The sequence below is a fragment of the Zalophus californianus genome, chromosome 2 (genome assembly GCF_009762305.2).
Source record: "Zalophus californianus isolate mZalCal1 chromosome 2, mZalCal1.pri.v2, whole genome shotgun sequence".
In the NCBI taxonomy this organism is placed as follows: Eukaryota; Metazoa; Chordata; class Mammalia; order Carnivora; family Otariidae; genus Zalophus; species Zalophus californianus.
This window is the reverse complement of record NC_045596.1, coordinates 1,684,598-1,711,340: the sequence shown is the minus strand read 5'-3', so window position 1 is coordinate 1,711,340 and position 26,743 is coordinate 1,684,598. Positions and strand designations below refer to the sequence as shown.

General features: G+C 44.9%; 1 protein-coding gene across 6 annotated transcripts in view; it reads right to left on the bottom strand.

The window, feature by feature from the left end:
- FAM193A (family with sequence similarity 193 member A) overlaps positions 1 to 26,743 on the bottom strand; it is a 163,275-nt gene that overhangs the window by 89,719 nt on the left and 46,813 nt on the right. For 2 of the 6 annotated variants that reach the window (XM_027598302.1, XM_027598305.1), the window contains exons 1-2: positions 26,198 to 26,306; positions 13,426 to 13,671 (exon numbers count right to left, since the gene is read on the bottom strand). In XM_027598302.1, the coding sequence (XP_027454103.1) occupies positions 13,426 to 13,653 (228 nt within the window). In that variant the 5' untranslated portion in view covers positions 13,654 to 13,671; positions 26,198 to 26,306. Of the gene's footprint in view, positions 1 to 13,425; positions 13,672 to 17,481; positions 17,512 to 26,197; positions 26,307 to 26,743 lie in introns of those variants that run through there. The other 4 variants (XM_027598303.1, XM_027598307.1, XM_027598304.1 and 1 more) reach the window with 3 other exon arrangements.

The following is a 26,743-nucleotide window of genomic DNA, read 5'->3' as shown; positions in this document are numbered from 1 at the left end:
TCTTTGGATATAAACTGAAGGTCGACTCATTCCTTCATCCAAAAACCATCCGTGGGTGCCTATTCTGTGCCAGGCCCGAGTAGACACCCAGAGCTGGAGGAGCAGGACAAAGTGGCTGTGGCTGGGGTTGGTGTGTGCAACATGTCAGGTGGACGGGACCAGGCGTGCCTGTGGGAGGGGTGAGCCCAGCAGGTACCCGGAGGCGGGGCTTCTGTGGAGCCTATGCAACCACGCTGCTCCTTCCCAACCAGCCTTGCCTTGCTCTCCTCGTCCTACAAGCACAAGCACATGCCGGGGATGCAGGGATGCTGCTGAGGGGGAGGTGCTGGGTGATGGGCAGGTCAGGGCCACTGCACAGCAATGTCTCCATCTTCAACAGAGACCTCAGGCTAGCCGCGACCCAGACACCCCGACAGCTCACTGTTCCCATTTCTCAAGGAGACCATTTGGAACCTTAGCCACTCCCCAGTTCCTTCCCAGTCTTGTGAGATCCACTCTCCCTCTCAAAACAAATTTTATAAGAAAGATTTCTGGCAGCAATTTTCTCAACTTCCACACTCCCCACCCACCTTACTTTACACCTACACAGCCTTGCCTGAGAATCCTGTCTCAACAGGATGACTCTTCTCAAGAGATCCTAGCTCCCCTGCCCTAGTGGAACCTCATGGGCACCACCATTTCTCTCCCTTACTCCTTCCCACCTCCAAACAAGTTCAAACTGCCTACCCAATGCTAAATGTGGGCAAGAATATTGGTAACAGGAACTCAGACCCTACTTGTGGAGAGAGAAACTGGAGCAGTTACTTGGGAAACTGTGTATCTTACAAATGTAAGCATCTGAATTACTTACAACCCAGCAATTCTATTTCATAGATAAGCACTCTGATAATTAATTTTATGTGTCAACTTGACTGGGCTAAAAGATAACAGCTGGTAAAACACTATTTCTGGGTGTTTTGTGAGGGTGTCTCTAGAAGAGATGAGCATTTGAATCTGCAGACTGAATGAAGACAATTCCCTCACCAGTGAGAGTGGGTGTCGGCCATTCCATGGAGGGTCTGAACAGAACAAAAAAGGAAGGGCTGATTCACTCTCCCGGCTTCTGCTGAAGACACCCACCTCCTGCCCTCAGACATCAGTACTCCTCGTTCTCAGGCCTTTGGACTCAGAGTGAAGGACACCACCAGCTTTCCTGGATCTCCAGCTTGCGGATGGCAGACTGTGGGGCTTCTCAGCCTCCACGACCACATGAGCCAATCCCTGTAATAAATCTCCTTCCTTCCTGCCTGCCTTCCTTTCTCTATCTATTGATCTGTCTACCTCTCCCTGACCGCCATTGGTTCTGTTTCTCTGGAGAATCCTGACCAACACACACTCTTAACAAAACTCTTACAAATGAATACCTGGAGAAAGGTATACAAGTGCCCTGACAGCATTTTTAAAAATCACTGATCATTGTTAAAAAAAAAAAAAAAAGAAAACTCTGTACCTTTTAACAAAATTATTGATGAATAAATTATATACAGTAACATACTGAATTGTATGTAAATCATGGATGAATTAGTGAAAATGAGTAAGCGCAGCTACCAGACAGTATAAGGATCTTATAAACAAAGGTGCGTAAGACAACATAAGCATATACCACTTCCATAAAGATCAGAAACAAACAAAACTGAACACTTATTAGAGATACACAGAGAGGCAGTAAAATTTTTAAAGTAATTTTAAAATAAGAGAATGATAAATATAAAATTCACGTGACAGTGGCTACTCAGAAAGAGGAGGAAAGACGGGGGAGGGGAAACACAGACAGGCACCTGAGTATCAGGAATGGCCTGGGTCTGACGCTGACTGGTGGTCATTTTACCGTCTTCAGGCTTATTATACGTGTCTGCATATATAGCCCTCTCAAATATTACATAATAAAAAATGAAATTTAAGTGGGGGGGGAAGCACCTCTTCCCAACCAGCAGCTCTTTCCTTCCACAGTTAAATGTGCTCAGCGGCCCCCTCCAGCTTCCCCTTCGGATCTGTCTTCCCTGCCTTCGCAGTCAAGCACCTTGAAAATCAGCACCTTGAGTTGACTTTCTCAGCTTCCTCACCAATAATTTACTCTTCACGCGGCTCAGTCTGGCTTCTGCTCCCATACTGCCACTAACAGGGATCTGGCAGAGGCCAGACACAATCTCTTTGCCGCCACATTCAACACTTCCTGTCTTTTCTCGCTTAACTTTTTAAAATGTCTGTTTGGAGGACAGCCGGGAGACAGCTCTCCATGGGTCTCCTCTACCAACTCCCAGTCTTGATGGATGCACTAACGCTGGAAGGCTCTGCCTATGCTCCCCCTACCCTCCGCCCCAGGGCTGTTTTTCAGGGTTTATGCAGCAGATACCCTTGAGACAAAGTGCAGGCTTTCCTACTACACACTACAAAAGTGGCAGATGCCCACACTCAGTGCTCCTGAACCCCAACACAAACTCACTGTACCCGCAGCATGGATGTAGGCCTCTGCACTTTACAGACATAGGATTTGGGGAGGGAGAGGGAGCAAGGGGAGTAGACATGCTCATGCTCATGGTAGCTGCTGTGCTGTGAGCAATCAAGCCCTCTGTCTCTGGCCCAGGAGTCTCATGTCCCCTGCCAGCACCCATGAAATAGTAACATCGTAGCTTATGACCCTTCAAGTAGGCAAAAAAATCCAATCCCAGTCCCAACAACTACCAACCGCACCACCACACCATCCTTTAAACGACTAATGTCACTTAGTTCTACTTATCATACTTTCTTGTTTTTCTATTTCTCTGATGTCTGCTTTTCACTCATCTCTGTCTCAAACATCGGATGTTCTCTAGAACTGCCTCCTTCACAGTCCACTTCTCACTCTGCCTTCGGTCTTCGGTGTTGTGCCAGTGACCAAAGTTGAGAAGCTGAGTAAAAGTCATCTATGTGGAGTCTTTTAATGAGTGGTGCAGGCCTATCCAGCAACACAAACATCTGAGACAAACTGACTGTAATTTGAAATTGCAACTCTTAAAAAAAAAAAAATTGGGATTCCATTTCATTTGAGAAAAGTAAAGTCCAAGACCTACCTGTTTGACTCATAAAATAGGGGTCTTGCAATAGTCCTTTCAATTAACAACTTAAAAAGAGCAGTTGGGGCGTGCAGTTGGTTAAGCATCCAACTCCTGGGTTTTGGCTCAGGTTGTGATCTTGGGGTTGTAAGATCGAATCCCATGTCGGGCCCTGCACTGGATGCAGAGTCTGCTTGAGATTCTCTCTCTCTCCCTCTGCCCTCTCCCCCACATGCACACATGTGCATCCTCTCTCTCATAAATAAATCCTAAAAAATAAATTAAATAAATAAAAAATAAAAAGGTAAGTCAATACATCTGTACCGATAAAGGTAGAGGAAGAATGGAGCATTGGTATGACACTGAAAAATGTAAAACACTTATAAATAGAAAAAGATTCCATACTCAATGGGATTATTAGATTCTTTTTTTAAGATTTATTTATTTGAGAGAGAGAGAGAGAGAGAGAGAGAATCCCCAAGGAGACTCCCCGCTGAGCACAGAGCCTGACGCAGGGCTCGATCCCAAGACCCATGAGATCATGACCTGAGTGGAAACCAAGAGTCAGACGCTCAACTGAATGGGCCACCCAGGTGCCCCAAGATTATTAGATTATTAAGAATATTAGAAAGGGGGCGCCTGGGCGGCTCAGTCGTCGAGCGTCTGCCTTCGGCTCAGGTCATGGTCCCGGGGTCCTGGGATCGAGCCCCGCACCGGGCTCCCTGCTCCGCGGGGAGCCTGCTCCTCCCTCCCCCACTCCCCCTGCTTGTGTTCCCTCTCCCACTCCCCCTGCTTGTGTTCCCTCTCTCGCTGTGTCTCTCCGTCAAATACATAAAATCTTAAAAAAAAAAAAATATTAGAAAGAAGTTCATTCTCCTCCCAGCGATTTATGGACTCCATGTAATCCCAGTCAAGCCCCAACAAGGTTATTTTTTGTATTTTGGGTTTGTGTGTGTTTGTGTGTGTATATAAATGGACAAGATAATTTTCAGTTTTACAGAAACGCAAAGAATGAAGAATAACTAAGATATGTTTGAAGAGTACAAGGTAACAGCACTTTTTCTCTGAAAATGAGACTAATTACAAAGCTACGGTAATTAAGACAACACGCTGTTGGCACAAGGACAAACAGAACACAGAACCCAGAAATACATCCAAACATATACGGACGCTTGACTTATAACAAAGGTGGTGCTAAAAAGTGGGGGGGCAGGGAGGAGGAGGGAGCAACAGTCATTTCAATAAATGTGGCTAGGGAACCGGATTTCCACACGGAAATAAATTTAATTTGACCTTACCTCACACCATATAAAAATTTAATTTCAATTCCAGGAGAGCTGCAGGTCTAAACATGAAAGGCAAAACAATAAAAGTACAGGACTGTGCCGTTTACTATGGCAGCCCCTGGTCATACGTGGCTACGGAGCCCGTGAGACGTGAGCATCCTAAATAACATGTGCTGTACATGTGAAAACATACAAAGGACTCTGAATATTTAGTACAAAACAAACAAAATAACATTTAACATTTTTTATATTGAGTGCAGGTTGAAATGATAGTTTGGATACACTGAGGGAAAATATAGATTGTCATATCACCTATTTTATTTTAGTTTCTGGTATGTAGCTATTAAAATATTGAAAGTATTCACATGGTGGCCTTCATTTGTCATTCACATATTTCTTTGGACAGTACTAACAGAAGAAGAAAAATATGTTTATGATGTCATGATAGGAAAAACCATTAATAAACAGAACTAAATAAAATGGCAACTACTAAGGAAAAATTTGAGAAATCAGACTAGATTAAAAATGAATTTGTGTTCGGGGCTCCTGGATGGTGCAGTCAGTTAAGCGTCTGATTCTTGATTTTGGCTCAGCTCGTGATCTTGGGGTCGTGCGATCGAGCCCCATGTTGGACTCCACGCTCAGTGTAGAGTCTCCTTGAGACTCTCCCTCTTCCCCTGCCCTCCCTGCCTGCTCACTTGCTCTCTCTCAAATAAATCTTTTAAAAGAATGAATCTGTATTCATCAAAAGACACTATAAACAGTGAAAAGGGAAGCAAAAATGAGGCAGCTGGCATCCGCAAAGCATAAAATCAGCAAAGGGGTCATGTTTAGCACACATAAAGAAGTCCCATACATCTGTAAGAAAAAGACAAATACAGTCATTCCCCTTATCAGCAAGGGATACGTTACATGACCCCCCCCCAGTGAATGCCTAAATCCACGAACATACTATACCCTATCTATACTATGTTTTTTCTATATCTATGATAAAGTTTAATTTACGTATCAGGCACAGCATGAGATTAACAACAATAGTTGCAATAATAGTAACATTATTATATAATAATAAACTAGAACAAGTGTAACAATACACTGTAATAAAAGTTGTGTGAATGTGGTCTATCTCTCAAAATGTCCTACTGTCCCTCACTCACCCTTCTTGCGATGATGTAAGATGATAAAGTGCCTGGGTAGGAGATGAAGGAGGGAAGTGACATGGGTGTTGTGACCTGGCATCCAGCTACTGCTGACCCTGTGACCACACGTCAGGAGGAGGATCACCTGCTTCTGCACGGGCCCACTGCAGGAACCGAGACCCTGGAAAGGGGAACCACAGATAGGGGGACCACCGTACTCCAATGGAACACTGGTTCTCCAAGCATGGTCTGTGGACCCATGGCAGTCCCAGACACCCTTCCAGCAAGTCCACTAGTCAAAATTATTTTCACATTAATATCTAGATGCGATTTACCTTTTTCCCTGCGTGGACACTTGCAGTGATTGGTGCAAAAGCAATGGCGGGTTTAGCCGTCAGCATCTTGGCAAGAATAAAAGTTGCACAACGAAGTGTGCTAGTAGCCATCACTTTTCACTTTCACACACGTAGTTTTAAAGAAGAAAAAAAAGGCAAGTTCCACTAAAGAATGCCCGTGATGCATTAAAATCATTAACTGTATTAAATCTCAACCCTCAAGCATAGGCCTTTTGAATATTCCATGTGATGAAAAAGGAGTACACATGAAGCATTCCAGCAATGTTCCCAATAAAAGCATCGTGTACTGTGAGCTGAATGAACCACTTCCACCATGACACATTAGGAACGCTTGACATACCAAACTACGGTTATTCAGACTTGGATAGTGGACATTTTCTCAAAAATGAATGGAATGAACCTGGCACTTCAAGGAAAACAGCTGGCACTACTTGTGGCCTAGCCTCTGGGAAAGATCAGAAGGTTGGAAAACTTGTACCCATCACTGTGGGCTCCAAAGCCTCTCCACTTTAAAGACTTTTCTGTTGAGAGTAGTGGTGATAACAAATATAATTTCTTTTAAATATTTTATTTACTGGGATACTTGGGTGGTTCAGTTGGGTAAGTGTCTGCCTTCGGCTCAGGTCACAGTCCCAGGGTTCTGGGATCACGTCCCGCATCGGACTCCCTGCTCTGTGGGAAGCCTGCTACTCCCTCTGCTGCTGCTCCCCCTGCTTGTGCTCTCTTTCTGACAAATAAATAAAGTCTTTTTAAAAAATTTTAAAAAATATTTTATTTATTTACTTGAGAGAGCGAGCGAGTGAGCACGAGCAGGGGGAGGGGCAGAGGAAGAGGGAGAGAGAAGCCCGAGCGGACTCCATGCTGAGCGCAGAACCTGACATGGGGCTGGATCCCAAGACCCTGAGATCACGACCTGAGCCGAAACCAAGAGTTGGATGCTTAGTCAACCGAGGCACCCATGCGCCCCACAAATATAATTTTTTTATACTGAATAATGAAAGGTATCAGTGTCAGGAAGATCTGCCTAACTCAGTAAATCATTATTTTACAAATGCTGTTACAAAATCATCAATGGGTGAGATATTCATTCAGAACGCAAGACAGACAAGGTATTTTAACCACACAGGAAAAATTCATCGATACTGTTTCATACTCTACACTGCAACTAACCATTAAGAAACCATTACTTGTCATGGTTTGGAGCAGTATCAGAAAAGAATACCCACCATCATCTGAAAAAGCTATCATACTACTTGCTTCACATACTTCAATCAAAACAACCTGTAACAACAGCTGAACACAGAAGCAGATATGAGAGTCTAGCTGTCTTATATTATCCAAACACTAAGATTTATCAAACAATGCTACTCTATTCATGAAATTATTTGTGTTTTGGAAAATAGTTTTCATTTAAAAATATGCTATTGATCTTAACTTATAATCAGTTAATTATATAACTTCTCTCTGACTCAATGATTCCTTTCCCACATGGACATACAACAGAATGTGTGAACATGTGTTCCAAGAGCATCATTCATAACAGCGAAATTTGGAAGCAACCAAAATGTAGTATATTCAAAAAGGCAGATAGTATATAGTAATGAAAATGAAAGAAAAACTACATTTATGAATCTCAAATATAATGTTGAACGAAATAAATCAGGCACCAAATAATGTGTCCTGTATGGTATTTTTATGAAGTTCAAAACATCAGGAAACTGGACAGCAGTGTTCAGGAGCAGAGATATCCAGGTGCCATGACTGATAGAGAAGAGCAGGAGAGGGAGTGCCCGGAACTTCGGGAGGGTGTCAGCTCCACGGACAAGGGCAGGGCTGGGAGCGGCACAAGAGGGTGGCTGAGCTAAGGGCGGTGCCGTGTCGTGACCCAGACAGCTCAGCCCTAGTCGCCGAGGGACAGAGTGATTTCACCGCTGAGAAGTAGACTCTCAGACGAGACCAAATTAAGTCAACCTTTATGCCATCTGCACAAGACCACCGGAAACACACCAACACCCAGAGCCCGAAATAACAGTACATGAAAGGAGGGGAAGAGAGGGAGGGGCTCACAGAGCTCTGCCAAAACAGTCCTTTCGGGGAAATCGCACATGGCTTCAGTGCAAGAGAGGAACAATACATCAAGATTTAGTCATTTTAACATGTATTCACCAGCACGGCTGTAAAATGTAGAGCAAAAATGAAAGTATTTATAGGGATAAAAGGACAAGCACGCACGCAGAGGACAGTTTGACTGACCTCACTCGGAAACTGACACACGAAGTACACGAAGAAGTAGTAAAAACACGGAAGGGCGGAGCACAATGAACGGGGTGATCTAATGGGGGAAAAGAGTCCTCTAAATCCTGGGAACACATGTTCAAGGGCACATGGAACATTCAGAAAAACTTAACCATGTATCAGTACAACCGACTGGAGAGGCGTCATTATAATAGAGACCACGACACCCAACAGCATTAAGTTAAAAGTCAATGATTAAAAGCAATCCAAAAGATCTGTTTGCGTATTTACAAATACTTCTAAACAATTCATGGTTGAAAACAGAAATAATGAAAATTGGATAATACTTAAAATTGAGCCAATGCAACTAACATTTCAAAATCTAGTATAGTAATCAGAGGTTTCCAGCACATATCAGAGCAGAATAATAAAAACGGATGGGTGAGAACTCAGGAAGGCAGAAAAGTAACCACAGAGAAAGAAGGAGAAACCAGAAGTGTGGTCACAACCAGCAGGAACTGCGTGGTGATGGCCCAGCGGCTCCTCGCCCGGAAGCCAGAAAGTGGGACAGGGCTGTCTCCCTGCCTGCCCGCAAGCAGCCTCAGGCTCCCGCGAGTCTCCAGGTGAGATCAGCAAGGACTGCAACCCCCGAAGCAGTTGGCACCCCAGCACAGGTGCCCCGGACACCTGTCAACGGCCCTCAGAAGAGGCTTAGAAATGGACAGCACCCCACCAACGTGCACCCCACCTTGCCATGGAGTCCATACCCCTCTTCCAAGGACAAGGGGAGAGACCCCATGTCTCCACTTACTGACAGCTGAATACAATGCAGGACACTGTGGTATTTGCCATCACCACCCTTCAATACACAAAACAGAACAGAACATCTCTGGAGGAACGGATGAGAATCTGCTCACACCGGAAGCCTCAGGAAGACAGAGGATGAGGAGGAGACAAGTCAGAGGGGACCGATCTGCTCTGCTTTCAGCTGTGCTGCTGAACACTTACCACACGTGCCCAGCACGGACTAATCAAGTCTACATACACCACACACAACAACAGCAGTTAATGAAACAGAAAGGAGAGAGATTTAAGTTAAAAAGTTCTTCTTTGAAAAGACAAAACTGACGAACTTCTAGCAAGACTGGTTCACAAAAAGAAAGAGAAAGCACAAAGGTAAGGGATCAGATTTGTATGTGCAGGTATGATAAGAAGTGAAGACATGGCCTCTACACAATTTCATACCAGGAACTCTTAACAGTTTCTCAGAATATAATTCACCAAAACTCACTGGAAAAGAAATGGAAAACCTCTTACCCACGAAAGAAACTGAACCAGGAGTTTGTTTCCCCAGAGATGTGCTCAGCGGGAGTGGGAGAGACGGTGGCAGTCGGGAGGGACTGCAAGGCCGGAGGCGGGTTATTTGAAGAACAGACAATTCTAGAGCATCTGCACTCTCTTGGGCATGAGCCAGGACAGAAGACAAGATCTATGGTGCGTAAGGAGAAAAGACTAACCTAAGCAGCAAAGCCCTGGAGAAGACCAAATGGGAGAGGCCCCTGAAAGCCCCAGGGAGGCGGGCCTCCCCCGACTGTAGCGGTAGAGGGGCCAGGTTCTGAGTGTCCACTTCGATCCCTTCCCTGGAGTGTGAGGGTCAGCAGCAGCTGAGCTGAGCAGGGCGAAGAGGGTGTGTGGGGTTTGGGAAGAAAGGAGAAGGGAAGCTTCACGCCCTTTTGCGGTCAGGTACAAAGCCAGAGCAACACACTGGATGCCCATCCCCAGCCAGGAACCACGATGTCAGTGGGCAGCAGAGAGCCAAGGCCTGCGGTGTTCCCAACAACACTCCACCAGGTGGACGGAGGGGCAGTGCTGAGCCAGGTCCCAGGCAAAGGACTCATGGGGCTTTGCAAGCAAGTGATGGCAACGCTGAGTCCTGGCACTCTGGCTGTTATAGGAGAACAGTGCAGTCAGAAGGACCTGCCGGTGTGAACGGGATGTCTGCAGGAAGACTTCCTGGGTGTCCAGGCACGACAAGGTCTAGGAATGGAGGAAGTCTACAGCGTCGAACTGTAAAGGCAGGGTGCTGGGCAAAGTTTTACTGATATTCTACCAGGATCTGTAATACCTGAATGCTTACCTAGAAAAGAGCAAATCTGCTCCACTTTCACTGTGTAACTCAGAGCTCCTATCCTGACAATGAGAAACTCCTAACTCCGGGCCCACCAGAGAGCTCAGGCGACCATAAGAGCTGGACAAATGCACAGAGCCCCTCTGAGGACAAGGGGACACATGCACCACTTCACCTTTGGCAGAGGAAGGAACACAGCCTTTGAAGTGGGTCAGAAAACAACGACACTTGGAATGAGCCCTTTAAGGTTGAGTGTGGCCAGTGTGACCTTGCCGGGCCCAACCCTTCTCTGGGAGGAAGCAGCTTTTGCTGTGGGGGCGGCAGGTGCCCTCCACCTGGGGCACAGGCCTGATCCACTGACAGGAGGGAACCAAGCTCTCCATCGTGGGGAAAGACATAGGTCAGCCACCCTGGGGAGGCGGCAGGGGATGTGTCCCATCCAAGACCCCTAGAGATACGGGCAGACTCTAGCTTGTATCGGGGGAGGGGGTGCGGACCACTGGGAGAACTGCACCCGATGCCCCAGGCACAGGGTTGCCCCAGGTTCGGGCTGAATAGGGGTGGGCAGAGGGGTAGCCAGGCAGGGAAAACACCATGGTGGGAGGCTTGTGCCGAAGGGGAATAAGGGTGGCCCACCACCACACAAAGGGGGCGGGAATGTGAAGGGAGACCCCTCCCCGGCCCACACAAGCACCAGGGTGCAGCACACATCGCTAGAGAAGTGAGCGTGTGGGGCAACAAGAGCAAAGCCAGGCCGGCTCCAGTGCTGACCGGACTGACCCAGCCCCCCAGGTTTGTGGGGTGCATGACTGCTGAGTAACTGCACCCCCAGGCCCTGTGATCTCCTCCACGTGCTGCTTGGCATCCCACCAAACCGTTTGAGAGAAACAGAAAGCAAGAACCAACAACACTTAAGGAAGAACTAATACCAATTCTACACAAACTCTCCAAAAAAGAGATGAAGCAGGAACACATCTCAACTCATCATATGAGGCCCTGAAAGACATTAAAGACAAGAAGACTTCAGGCGAACAGCCTTCATGAGCACCGACGAAAAGTCCTTAGCCAACAAAAGCAAATCACCCAGCAACATGTAGAAAGAGTGTCCAGAGAAGGACCTGTACAAGCTTCCCACAGCTTTATGCAGAACAGCCTGAATCTGGAAACAGCCCAAACATCCGTCAGCGGTGAATGGATAAACAAGCGGGGTGCATCTCTACAATTTACTCAGCAAGAGAGAGTACAAACTACTGATGCATGGCTCTCAAAAGCATTATGCCCAGTTGAAGGGGTCTATGTGACACTCTAGAGAAAGCAAAACGTGGGGACAAAAATCAGGTCAGTGGTTACAAACGGGGCGGGGGGGGACCTACCAACGTGACTGGGGAACTTTTGGGGTGATGGAAATGTTCTACATCTTAACTGCAGTAGTGGTGGCTACACAACTGTAAAATTTGTCAAAACTCACTGAACTATATATACACTTTAAAAGAATTTTACTAGATGTAAATTATATCGCATTTTTTAAAAAAAGGCCAGCAATTTTAGCCAGCTTGGACAAAGACACCAACTTTACAAAAGTAGCAGAAGGTCTAAATCTACAAATATAGGCGAACATCTCGTCTGCGGCGCCCAGCGTGACTTTGATGAGAGAAAGCCAAGTCTGACAAGGCGTTATCCAGGACAAGCGGGGAGTCGGGATGAGGCCGCCATGGCAGCAGGACAACTTCCGGGAAATCGTGCCTATTTCTACTGGCCTCCAAAGCCAGGCTTAACAACAGCGGCCCCTCTCGTACAGGCAGGTCAGGCTGCAACAGAGGATCAGGGCCGCACGGGGAGGACAACCCGGAAAGCTGGGGCGGGGAACCAGAGTGCCAGCGCCGCGCAGCCGCCTTCCATGAAAGTGGGGCAAAGATCACACGCTTTCAGAGGCCACAGAAAGGAAACAAAGCAAAACAGTTAAATGATAAAAGCAAGAAGACGTGAGGGTGAAACACTTCAGACTGACTATGCCATCTTCTTAATCCTACTGAGGGGCTCCACGTTTATTCACTTCCATGTTCATTCATTCATTAACTCAAGTACTGGGTTTCCTAAGACAGGCCAGGCTATGCACTGTTCCTGGTGAGAAAATACACAACAGCTGCCCTTGGGAGGGTCTATCCCAGGGAAGGAGACAAGCAAAATGAAGAAGTTGAATGTGCAGTCCTGAGGTGAATACACAGGAGAAGGGGGTACACGAGAGGAGGTGGGGTGAGAAATCCATTTGTATCCCAATAAACGATGCAATCCCAAGGTTTAGCTGTTCAAATCCCAGTGCAGATACTGGCACATGATTTGGGCACCGGCTTCAAGGAACCTAGAACACAAGTCTCCAGCGTAGCACCATGCGGGAGGGAGGCCAGTGAGACCAGAGAGGAAGGAGAAGTTAACTCAGCAGGGCGGCACACCTGACCCGGACAAGCACTCCCAGGGCACAAGAGAGTGTGCTGGTGGTGGACGCTGGTGTTGGCGGCTGCGCGTAGTGAGGCATTAGAAGACAAGAGCTCAGAAAACAGCTGCTCACAGGCAGAAATAAAAGGAACAGAAAAGCCCTAGAATGTGGGGCCGCATATGCTTGCAAAAGCCAGGTCCTTCTAGAACCTAAAGAGCAGACTCACAAGCCCCTTCAGGCCCACAGCCACTAACACACCTCTGAGCCAAAGAGCAGACTAAGGCTATGGCCTTCCCATGTAAGCCTGAAGACCTTAAGAATGCCTCCATTCAGCTGAGGCAAGAAATCAAGAAAAAACAGGGTGGGTAAACCCAGACTTGGGAAGTGCGTCTGGGAAAAAATTTCAGGTGAGATACCAGCACATGGAACTGGCCAGGACCAAACACTCTAAGAGCCTCTGAGCTTTCCAGCAAACTGCATTGCCAAAGAAATCTAAAGGCCAGACTAAAAAAAAGCCAAAAGACATCCTTTGGGCCCCGTAAGCTTGCTGATCAAGTTGTGAGACCAAGGAGGGCAGGTCCCCACTACCTCCTGCAGGTGTGGACAGAATACCAAGAGGAAGACCCCAGAGAGTGGAGCAAGGGACCAGAAGATGGTGCAAGAGCAGTTTCCTTCCAGAAAGCTAACCCAAATTAATTATTTCACTGTCCAGTTAGCTCTGTGATCCACAGGGTAAGAAAGCCAACAAGCCCACGCACTCTGTCCTGGGCACTCACCGACGGCTGGTCGAGGCCACTGTGCCTCTCCTCCTTTTCCACAGTCCGCCGGCAGTCCGGGCACACCCACAGTGGCAGGTGCAGCACGCTGTTGCCCTTGGGAGCCATGGAGAGGGCCAATTTGCTCGCAGTCTTAATTCCACTCTCTAAGAACGAAGCATCTTTCCGCTCACTTCTGCACAGAAGACAATAATCTCCAGCGGGGTAGGGTGGTGTTCTATGATTCATGCCAAAATTAAAAGGAGTCTGGAATATAAAAAAAAAATTGTTTTCAAAACATGATCCACAAAGCCAAGATCATTTAAAAATACAATATAGTTTTGAAATTACAATGTACATGTTTACATAAGCATCAAATAGGGAATTTGTTAAATAAAACGGTATCTAGTAGTAAACTAGAAACTCGTGATACTTTGAATAAAGAGAAGGACCATGAAGAATATCTTAGTAAAAGAAAACTGTCCAATTAGCCCCTTCGTCCAGATATTTGTATTACTCCCCCTACACGCTGAGAAGTGTCCATCTCAGTTTTCACACGGAGGACACCAGGACTCTTGACTATCGGAAGAGTTTAAAGCCACTATTCCAGAGGTGTGTGCACACAAGGGCTCACACCCAAGGCAGTTACTCTGGCTTAAGTGTGTGTGTACAGATCCCAACCACGTCAGAGGTGGTGTTCCAGTTCTAGAAGCAAGATAAACATCAGGAGTCTGGTGGCACCACACATCCAAGACCCTGTCTCCCTTCCGGCTCAGCATCACTTCTGCTCAATTCATCTCCAGCTACCCAATTTCAATGTCTGCTTTTTCAAATAGGTAAGAGGCAAGATCATTACCCTAGATTCTCATCAAAAGATTATCAATCACCCTATCGGAAAAGGAAAATTAGCCTTAAAAACACACAAACAAGTTCCACAGATTTAAAACAGGCCTGGAGTCACAAGGTTAGCAAGCAGGGGCCAAAACTTTAATCCAAATCCATGTGAGCCCAAGATGGGTCGTCTGCACAGAGGAACCATCCTGCGAATCCTGAAGAGAGGTTCAAGAGAGGTTCACCTGAGCAGCAGGTGAGCAGGGAAGCCGGGCATGGCCTTCCAGAGGCGGGCACAACTCTGTCAAGGTTCCAAGCCAGAGCACATGTGGGATCAAGGTGACAAAAATCCCCGAGGCGTCTGCTGCTGTCCCCAGCCATGGTACACGTCGGGTGCAAAGGTGGACCAGGACCAATGCGAAGGTTATTCAGGCTGGAACCTTAAAGTATTTTACAAAGTCTCCAGTTCCACTCAGAGGCTCCTCCAATACCTTACCCAGTCATGCCCAAACAGCAGCCCAGCTCTTCCCTTGGCCCCCGGCTCTCTCCCTGTTCTCCTGCACCAAGGCTCACGTAGGTGTTTGGCTGTGCTTATTAGCTGGACTACAAGTGTACCTTTCCACAACTGGCTCTGCAGCTGAACGAGCACCCCCAAGAGCCCCAGGCTCCGTCTCTAAAGCCCAGGATGGCTGGCAGGTGGGTCAGGTGCTTACATGGCGGGGGGGGGGGGGGAGCACGCTGAATGAATAAATGAACAAATGAGTAACTAGAAGAGTGAATAACAGCACTAGTACAACTTGCACATATATTCTTACCTGCTTTTATAATCCAGTAACCAAAACTGCTTACACCTGTCACATCTGCAGCTTCCATGGATTTAACCAAACCCAGCTCAGCAGCCATTTGAATGTCTGGGCTGTGAGGCGAGGGAACCGAGTACTATATCCCAGTGAGTGATATTCTAGAAAGCTCCAGACTACTCCTCAAACCACGAATACCGTGAGAGGAGCGGTCTTTCTCTGTCCCAACAGATCCAAGATGTAGAAATTAGACAATTTCCAAAATCACACTGATTTAACCCTATGTAAAACCATCTCTTGTCCCTAAGCCTAGGAAAAAAAAAACAAACAAACACCCCATCATCAATAGAACAGCCACAGCCTTCAGATCTTTCAGAAAAGGAGCTGCTGGGCTTCAAGGTTACAAAGTCTCCAAGCCAGAGATTACAAGAGTCAGAGCTGACCTGAGGGTAACCAGTTCAGCTCCAGATCATCTGTCCATCCGCCCACCAGTCAGCCCGTCTGTCCAGTATTTATTGGGAGCCACCATGTGCCAAGGCACTTGTCCAAGCACTGGGGACACAGCAATAACTAAAAGAAAGTTCCCTGCCCACAGGGAACTAATATCCCCGTCAAACACAAAGACTAATCAGACAAGGAAAAAATACCAAACATTAGACAGTGATCACTGAGAAGGAAAAAAACATAGAGCAGGCAGGAGTGTCTGGGGTTGGGGACAGTGCCTTCCCATTTAGGATAGCCAATGAGAACTTCCTCGAGGAGACACCTGATGTCTGGGACTGGTAGAAGCCGCACAGGTACCCGCAGAGGTACCCGGGAGAGGGACATTCCTGAGAGCAGATAGAAAGGCCCTGGGGCAGGAGGCCAGAGGGGGAAGGGAGAAGTGCTACCAGGGCCATGAGGCTGTATGTGGGGAAGAGATGAGATGGGGGCGGGAGATCAGAGAGAGCTGACAAGACTGCTAAGGAAGCAGATGTTGGGGACAAGCGGAGGAGAAAAGGCAGAAAACAAGTCTTCCCTGGACCGAGTGCAGGGAAGAGCCCTGAGAGGAGGAAGCCCTCTGCCATAAACGTTTGAAATACACGCTGTGCCAGGCATCCTGACAGGTTAGATCACAGAAGCAACTGCGAATAGCCCAAAGGGCCTGCTGGCTCCAGAGAGACATCAGATGGGCAAACTCAGACATAAGCACCTGCCATCCAGTGGCAGTTAAGTAGTCCACGAAGAAAATCAAGTCAGCGAGGGTACAGAGCAGAGCTGCAAAGAGGACGGCATATTAACAGGGGTGAGGCAGAGCTGAGGCTGAATAGAAACACACAGAGCTGTAAGCAGAGGCACCAAGTGCTGGCGTTCACGGGCTGGAGGGCAAGATGAAGGCTGGGGGGCACTGCCCGAGCAAGGGGGCAGGCGGGGGCTGCTCACCCGGGCTGTGAGCCAGGGGAAGAGACCGAAGGTTTCTCGGAAGGGAGGTATGAGCCAGCTGGCATCTGAAAAAGAAACTTCGCTGTGTCAAAAATGAAGTCTGGCAGAGGTAACGCTGTTCCAGGCAGGTCCAGGCACAGGCAGGAGCCATGGAGGAACAGAGCGGTCAGACTCAGGAGTGCTGAAGGCAGAGCCACAGGATTCTCCTGCCAATGGACCCAAGGATGTGATGAGGACAGGTCTGACCGCCCGGGCAGTGGGCAGGCCACCAACAGGGGTGCCAAACACAGCCAGATAGGCTGGGGCAGTGGCAAGAACCAAGGGTTTGCTGTAGATGTTGTACATATGAAGTCTGTGTTAAACAACCAAGCAATGTGGTGGGCTCGTTCTGCACAAGTAAGACACTCAGGGAACAGGCTCCAGCGGGATAGAGCATTCGGGATCACCAGGGCATTTGATATGTAAAGCCACGAAGCTAGATCAGATGATCCATGGAGAGAGGGTAGGCAATGTCCTGAACCAAAGTCAAAACTTTTCAACACTTGACCAATGTGCCCGTATGAAGCTAGTAGCAACCTCTACTACTCACGCCTCAGATGAAGCAAGTAACAGATTACTACAAGATACGCACATGTGCATACTACAACACCTGATTAAAATTCAAATTAGCCAGATACTCGTGCCTCACTGCACGGTTACTCTCCTGTGATAAAATGGGAGGTACAAATATAAACTCCACTGATTCTTTTAAAAGCATTTACAGCTGTACTGAAGTATAACCAGGTACAATAAGCTGAAGATATCTGAAGAATTCAATCTGAACAGTCCTGACATACATATACACACCTGTGAAACCACAGTTATCAAGAAAATGAACATTACCATTACCCCCCAAGTTTCCTTGTGCCCCTGTACCCCCTTCCTCCTCACACCACTCTCTTCCTACCCCCATTCACAGGTGACCACTGGACTGAGTTCTATCCATTACTATGCAACTTCTAGAACTGTATGTAAGTTGGGGCACCTGGGTGGCTCAGTCGGTTAAGCGTCTTCCTTTGGCTCAGGTCATGATCCCGGGGTCCTGGGATTGAGCCCATGTCCAGCTCCCTGCTCAGCAGGCAGTCTGCTTCTCCTTCTCGCTCTCCCCATTTGTGCTCTCTCTCTCAAATAAATAAAATAATAATAATAAAAGAATTGTAAGTTGTATCACACAACATACTCTTTTTGTCTGGCTTCTTTCGTCAAGTATCTTTATTTGGAGATGATTCCCAGGTATGTATCAGGAGTTGGTTTCTTTTTACCACTGAGAGCATTCCGTTATGTGGGTAAGCCACAACTTGTTTCTCCACCCTCCCACTCAGACACATCTATTTCCGGTTTCTGGCTATTACAAATAGTAGCAGCTACGAACACTCATGGACGAATCTCGGGGTGGACACATGCTTTTGTTTTCCTTTTGCATAAATATCAAGGAATAGAATAACTGAGTCAGATGGTAGGTACATGTCTAATTTCTAAGAAATTGCCAAATTTCTCCCAAAAAGCAGTGTTGGAGAGTTCCAACTAATCCATATACTCATCAACGTGGTGAGCCATTTTAATGACTTTGTGGTGCTTGCCTCACTGTGGTTTTCCCTAAGGATTTATTATGTTAAATATCTTTTCGGTCTTAAGCATTTTATTCAAATCTCTGGCCTGGCTTAAGGTTTATCAATTTTATTACTCCTCAAAGAGCTTTTAGGGGCACCTGGGGGGCTCAGTCGGTTAAGCGTCCAACTCTTGATCTCAGCTCAGGTCGTGACCTCAGGGCTGTGAGTTCAAGCTCCGCGCTGGCTCCACACTGGATGTGGAGCCTACTTAAAAAAAAAAAAAAAAAAAAAAAAAATCAGCTTTTGGTTTTATGGATTTTCCGTATTTAAAAAATGTTTGCTTTGTTGATTTTTGCTTTTATGATATTATTTAGCTTTTTTGGGTTACTTTGGGTACAACTGGCTCTTCGATTTTTTTACTTTCTTGTGGTGGAAGCCCAAGTCATTCAGCCCTTTCGCCTGCATAAAGAGGTGGCAACTGCTGTAAGTCTCTCTATAAGCAGCGCATTGGCAGCGCTTTGCAAATACTGATATGCTATGTTTTCATTCTCATTAGGTTCAAAATACTTTCTAATCACCCTCTTGATTTCTTCTTTGGTTCATAAGCGTTCAACATGTGGTATGGTTTCCTCATGTGTATGGTTTTCTGCTAGTGATTCCTAATATAATTCCAGTAGTCAGGGAAGCTGCTTTGTACAATTTTAATTCTTAATCAAGACTTTTCATGGCTCAGAATATGGTCTATTTTGGTAAATGTTCGACATTTACTTAAAAGAAAGTGTAAGCATGCTGCTATTATAGGGCAGTGTTCTATAAACATCTGTCAGGCCAGGCTGGCTAACAATGTCATCCGTCTTCTATAACCTCAGGGATTTTCTGTTTACTTGTTCTATCAATTACTGAGAGGTCTTAAAATCTCCAACCATAATTTTCTATTTGTCTACTTTTCCTTGAAGTTCTATCAGTTTTTTGTCCACATATTTGGAAGCTTTGTTCTTAGGTGCAAAGACACTTAGGATTGTTATGTCCTCTCGATAAATTGACCCCTGTATCAGTATGACATTACTCTCTTTACCCCTGCCAATATTCTTTGCTCTGGTATCCGTTTTTCTGATACCTACATAGCCACTCCAACTTTCTTCTCACTTACATAAGCAAAGCATATCTTTCCCTATCACTTTATTTTTAGCCTATTTGCATTTTTATGTTTAAAGCACGTTATAGCAGAAAGCATATAGTTGTGTCCTGATTTTTTCCCAATCTCACAATCTTTTTAAAATTGACATGTTTAGACCATTTATACTAAATACAATTATGGGATATGGTTAAGTTTATTAAATTTACCATCTAATTCTTTATTTTTCTAGTGACCCATTTGTTTTTGTTCCTTTTCCTCTTTTTCCACTTTTTAAAAACTGAGTATTTTTTATGATTCTATTTTACCTTTTGTTGAACTGGGAGCTATACTTTTCCATTCGGAGTAGTTGCTTTAGTGTCACAGGCTACATTTTTTTTATTATTAACATATAATGTACTATTTGTGTCAGGGGTAACCGTCTGTGACTCATCAGTCTTACACACAATACACAGCGCTCACCGTAGCACATACCCTCCCCAATGTCCCATCATCCGGCCACCCCTCCCCCCACCCTTCTCCCCCCTCCCCTCCAGCAACACTTGTTTCCTGAGATTAAGAGTCTCTTATGGGGGACGCCTGGGTGGCTCAGTTGGTTAAGCAACTGCCTTCGGCGCAGGTCATGATCCTGGAGTCCTGGGATCGAGTCCCGCATCGGGCTCCCTGCTCAACAGGGAGTCTGCTTCTCCCTCTGACCTTCTTCCCTCTCGTGCTCTATCTCATTCTCTCTCTCAAATAAATAAATAAAATCTTTAAAAAAAAAAGTCTCTTATGGTTTGTCTCCCTCTCTGATAACGTCTTGTTTCATTTTTTCCTCCCCTCCCCTAGGATCCTCCACCTTGTTTCTCAAATTCCACATATCAGTGAGATCATACGATAATTGTCTTTCTCTGATTGACTTATTTCGCTTAGCATACTACCCTTTAGTTCCATCCACGTTGTAGCAAATGGCAAGACTTCAAATTTTTGGTGGCTGTAATATTCCATTGTGTGTGTGTGTGTGTGTGTGTGTGTGTGTGTGTGTGTGTGTGTGTGTGTGTGTGTGTATGGACCACCTCTTCTTTATCCATTCATCTGTTGATGGACATCTTGGCTCTTTCCACAGTTTGGCTACTGTGGACATTGCTGCTGTAAACATTGGGGTACACGTACCCCTTCGGGTCCCTACATTTGTATCTTTGTGGTGAATACCCAGTAGTGCAATTGCTGGGTCATAGGGTAGCTCTATTTTCGAATTTTGAGGAACCTTCATACCGTTTTCCAGAGTGGTTGCACCAGCTTGCATTCCCACCAACAGTGTAGGAGGGTTCCCCTTTCTCCACATCCCCGCCAACATCTGTTGTTTCCTGACTTGTTAATTTTAGCCATTCTGACGGGTGTGAGGTGGTATCTCACTGAGGTTTTGATTTGGATTTCCCTGATGCCGAGCAATGTTGAGCACTTTTTCATGTGTCTGTTGGCCATTTGGAGGTCTTCTTTGGAAAAATGTCTGTTCATGTCTTCTGCCCATTTCTTGATTGGATTATTTGTTCTCTGGGTGTTGATTTTGGTAAGTTCTTTATAGATTTTGGATACTAGCCCTTTACCTGATATGTCATTTATAAATATCTTCTCCCATTCTGTCAGTTGTCTTTTGGTTTTGTGGACTGTTTCCTTTGCTGTGCAAAAGCTTTTTATCTTTGAAGTCCCAAGAGTTTATCTTTGCCTTTGTGTCCCTTGTCTTTGGAGATATGTCTAGCAAGAAGTTGCTGTGGCAGAGGTCGAAGAGGTTGCTGCCTGTGTTCTCCTCTAGGATTTTGATGGATTCCTGTCTCACATTTAGTTCTTTCATCCATTTTGAGTCTGTTTTTGTGTATGATATAAGGAAATGGTCCAGGTTCATTCTTTGGTATGCGGCTATTCAATTTTCCCAACACCATTTGTTGAAGAGACTGTCTTTTTCCATTGGATATTCTTCCCTATTTTGTCAGACGATTAGTTGACCATAGAGTTGAGGGTCCATTTCTGGGCTCTCGATTCTGTTCCACTGATCTATGTGTCTGTTTTTGTGCCAGTACCATACTGTCTTGATGATGACAGCTTTGTAATAGAGCTTGAAATCCGGAATTGCAATGCCACCAGCTATGCTTTTCTTTTTCAACACTCCTTTGGCTATTCGGGGTCTTTTCTGGTTCCATACAAATTTTAGGATTTGTTCCAATTCTATGAAAAAAGTTATGGTATTTTGATAGGGATGCATTAGATGTGTAGATTGCTCTAGGCAGCATAGACATTTTCATAGTATTTGTTCTTCCAATCCATGAGCATGGAACGTTTTTCCATTTCTTTGTGTCTTCCTCAATTTCTTTCCTGAGTGTTCTACAATTTTCGAGTACAGATTCTTTGCCTCTCTGGTTAGATTGATTCCTAGGTATCTTATAGTTTGGGGTACAATTGTAAATGGGATCGACTCCTTAATTTCTCTTTCTTCTGCCTTGTTGTTGGTATATAGAAATGCAACTGATTTCTGTGCACTGATTTTATATCCTGCACTTTACTGAATTCCTGTGTGAGTTCTAGCAGTTTTGGGGTGGAGTCTTTTGGGTTTTCCACATAAAGTATCATATCATCTGCAAAAAGTGAGAGTTTGACTTCTTCCTTGCCGATTCAGATGCCTTTTATTTCTTTTTGTTGTCTGACTGCTGAGGCAAGGACTTCTGGTACTATGATGAACAGCAGTAGTGACTGATAGTGGACATCCCTGCCGTGTTCCTGACCTTAGGGGAAAAGGTCTCAATTTTTCCCCATCGAGAATGGTATTTGCTGTGGGTTTTTCAGAGATGGCGTTTATGATATTGAGGTATGTATCCTCTATCCCTACACTGTGAAGAGTTTTAATCAAGAAAGGATGCTATACTTTGTCAAATGCTTTTTCTGCATCTACTGAGAGTATCATATGGTTCTTGTTCTTTCTTTTATTAACGTATTGTATCACACTGATTGATTTGTGGATGTTGAACCAACCCTGCAGCCCAGGAATAAATCCCACTTGGTCGTGGTGAATAATCTTTTTAATGTACCTATTGGCTAGTATTTTGGTGAGAATTTTTGCAGCCATGTTCATCAGGGATTTTGGTCTGTAATTCTCCTTTTTGATGGCGTCTTTGTCTGGTTTTGGGATCGAGGTAATGTTGGCCTCTTAAAATGAGTTTGGGAGTTTTCCTTCCATTTCTATTTCTTGGAACAGTTTCAGAAGAATAGGTATTAATTCTTCTTTAAATGTTTGGTAGAAGTCCCCTGGGAAGCCATCTGACCCTGGGCTCTTGTTTGCTGGGAGATTTTTGATGACTGCTTCAATTTCCTTGCTGGTTACAGGTCTGTTCAGGTTCTCTATTTCTTCCTGGTTCAGTTTTGGTAGTTTATATGTCTCTAGGAATGCATCCATTTCTTCCAGATTGTCTAATTTGCTGGCATATAGTTGCTCCTAATACGCTCTTACAATTGTTTGTATTTCTTTGGTGTTGGTTGTGATCTCTCCTCTTTCATTCATGATTTTATTTATTTGGGTCCTTTCTCTTTTCTTTCTGAAAGTCTGGATGGGGTTTATCGATCTTATTAATTATTTAAAAGAATCAGCTCCTAGTTTTGTTGATCTGTTCTACTGTTCTTTTGGTTTCTATTTCATTGATTTCTGCTCTGATCTTTATTATTTCTCTCCTCCTGCTGGGTTTAGGCTTTATTTGCTGTTCTTTCTCCAGCTCTACCTTTAGGTGTAGGGTTAGGTTGTGTATTTGAGACCTTTCTTGTTTCTTGAGAAAGGCCTGAATTGCTATATACTTTCCTCTTAGAACCGCCTCTGCTGCATCCCAAAGATTTTGGACATTTGTGTTTTCATTTTATTTGTTTCCATGAATTTTTTTAATTCTTCTTTAATTTCCTGGTTGACCCATTCATTCTTTAGTAGGATGCTCTTTCGCCTCCATGTATCTGAGTTCTTTCCAACTTTCCTCTTGTGATTGAGTTCTAGTTTCAAAGCACTGTGGTCCGAAAATATGCAGGGAATGATCCCAGTATTTTTGTACTGGTGGAGACCTGATTTGTGACCCAGGATGTGATCTATTCTGGAGAATGCTGCATGTGCACGAGAGAAGAATGTGTATTCTGTTGCTTTGGGATGGAATGTTCTGAATATATCTGTGAAGTCCATCTGACCCAGTGTGTCATTTAAAGCCTTTATTTCCTTGTTGATCTTTTGCTTAGATGATCTGTCCATTGCAGTGAGGGGGGGTGTTAAAGTCCCCTACTATTATCGTATTGTTGTCGATGTGTTTCTTTGATTTTGTTATGAATTGGCTTATATAATTGGCTGCTCCCATGTTAGGGGCATAGATATTTAAAATTGTTAGATTTTCTTGTTGGATAGACCCTTTAAGTATGATACAGTGTCCTTCCTCATCTCTTATTATAGTCTTTGGTTTAAAATCTAATTTGTCTGGTATGAGGATTGCCAACCCAGCTTTCTTTTGATGTCCATTAGCATGGTAAATGGTTTCCCACCCCCTCACTTTAAATCTGGAGATGTCTTTGGGTCTAAAATGAGCCTCTTGCAGACGACACTCAACAATTCTTAAGTCCCACAAAGCACCCAGCATACAGAAGGCATCCAACAAATGTTCAGTTAAGGAAATGACTAGTTCAAATCAGTAATTCACATTTTGTGTTACCTATTCAATCACAAATTTCCTTCCTTATTTTACACATGATCTTTTATCAGCTACCTGTGCTGAAGTCCAGGGATGACTGCCTGTGTGGTCACTAAAATATCTACAATCTTTTCTGCTTCCTTCCTAAACTCAGCTTTCCCAAAGCACGTGCAAGTTAAGCAAGAGGTACTGCTTGGGAAATAATTACTAACATTAATACTTACGCTCTCTTCCAATTAGTTACCAAGAAACTGGTAACCGAATCATAAGTTAGGTGTAAAATTACCTTAAGTATTTAATCTGTTGTAACATATAATTTATATAATCACAGAGTAAATATTTAGCAATTTATAGATTTCAAAGGTGCTTCCTAAAAACTCAATAAACATTAATTATATATGATCCCATATTATTACATTATTATAGCATTCTTTTTATAGGTAATGTGGAATTGAGCTTTCTTTAGGATTTACTTTCAGTTTACATATTTAAAAAAAAAGAGAAAGCCTAAAAAACCTGCAACTATGTTTTTTAAAAGATGTATTTATTTATTTATTTGAGAGAGAGAGATAGAGCGAGTGTGCGTGTGTGAGCAGGGGAGAGGGGGAGAGGGAGAGAGAATCTCCAGCACACTCCTGGCTGAGTGTGCAGCCTGACAAGAGGCTTGATCTCACAATTCTGAGATCGTGACCTGAGCTAAAATCAAGCAAGAGTTGGATGCTTAACCGACTGAGCCACCCAGGTGCCCCAACCATTTTTTCTTATAACTGCAAGTTAACCTCCTGTATTGGCCTGCCTGTGAATGACCAGTGGTTCTACAGAAATAAATGGGGTGGCTCTGTGCATTAAGGAAGGCACAGTGGTACTGGCTGTCTGCTAGAACTATAGTTACATAAAATGGTTTTATGTATGTACCTGTTATTAATATGGTTTTTCTATACAGATGAAGTAACGCTCCATGTCTAGTCAACAATGTAATTGTTTTGATCCTACTTATCTGGAAGAAAAGACACATCTCAGCCAGCCTCAGAGCCAGCCAGGATGCCCGCGCCAGTTCAGCACCACTGCTCCGTCATCCAGCAGCACAGCAATTCACACATTAAAATATTTACAAAATACTTCAGGTCTCTGCATTTAAAGCTCCATATGGCAAAAGAGAAAAATAACTTGAATTTATTAATAGCAGCAAATCACACAGTTAAAAAAAGACTTACAGCTCTGGAAAGATGTATTTCTTACATTCCTCTTCACCAATCTTTAAAATACAAATAATCTACTGTGTTCAAATGACAAGTTGGTATCAAAATACTACCAACTTCTCTGGCTACAGTTTGCATCCCCTTTAAAATCTGAAAGTCCCAGTAACCAGTCATTTTGTATAGGGTGCTAATGGTCTTTACAGCAATACCCAGAAATCACCGGGGGGTGGGGGCGGGGGGGGAGACACATAAATAGAACAGAAGCTGGGAAAGGCTTTGAATCAGAAACCCTAAGTGGGATAGGCAACATTTGAAAATTGAGGGACCTGAGGTGATTCCAAAGGTAGCCAGCCATCCACACACTTGGCAAGCCCATCATTAATATGGCTTTGCTAACCCAGGCAGCCAGGCCAGAGGCATTCCCCACCATCCACCCCACTCCCATCACCATCACCACCACTCACCTGGCTACAGGGAGGCACTTGGCCCCAGGATAGCCACACCAAAGACTAGCCAGTGACCTAAAATAATAGCCACAGAAAGTACTTGCTTTTAAAGAATCCTCAACTTCCCATAATACAGACTTTGATAACATTGAGTCAGTCTCCAGGATTGTGACTAAAATTTTTATGGTCCAAGAAATTCACAAGGCAGGGAGATGAGTCAGAATAAGGAGGCACAGAAACTTTCATCAAAGGGCTAAGAGTTTAAAAGAACGGGGGGGGGGGTGCCTCCTGGTAGGAGTTGGAGAGGAAAGGGAGCAGAGATGCAGAGATCAAGCTGAGGGGAAGCAGAGGAGAGACTTACAAGTGAATGACGTGTGCAGGTGGGTGGCAGCATGAGGCAGGACACAAGTACGTGTGCATCAACAGGGCACCTGGCTAGATGAGCAGGTGCCTGTCAAAGCTCTGGTCTCCGTGGGTTTCACAAGGGGAAGAGCAGAGGCTTCTTGCTAAGACTTTGCAAACATTTAAAGACGACAACACTCAGTGCTACAGAACGAAGGACGATGGGTATACACACATCCTGCTGATGATGGCACAAAGGCCTAACAATATGTCTGAAAACCCACGGGTGGTATGTTTCCACAGGCTCCATGCCATCTACCTGAAGCTGAGCCCTTTGGCATGCTTACCCATCACACGCCTCCTCGCCTAGGTGAAACCTCTGCTCATGCACCAGGCCCCGCCATCTGCTTGAGGACTTTGTTCTATGGATTCTCCCCTCCATTCTTCGGATCATCAATCTTTCCTTCTTTCCTGCATCATTTCCATGAGGATACAAGCACACTGTTACTACTAGGCTGAAGAAACAAAGCGCCCTCCTTGGGATCACACTTCCACCTCAACCTACTAACAGCCTCTTTTCCTTCCTTTTCAACTCCTTCAGAGCTATCCACCCCAGCTCTTTCTAAGAGAAATAGAACACAAGCCACAAATGTGAGCTATGTAGCAAGTTAAAAAAAAACAAAAAACAGAAACAACATTGATGAAAACAAAATACCACACCACACCTATCAGAATGGCCATGCTGGCGAGGATGTGAAGCAAAAGAAACTCTCATGGGAAGACAGAATGGTGCAGCCACTTTGGAAGATAGTTTGGCAGTTTCTTACAAAACTAAACACACTCTTACCATATGATCCAGCAATCATGCTCCTTGGTCTTTACCCAGAGGAGCT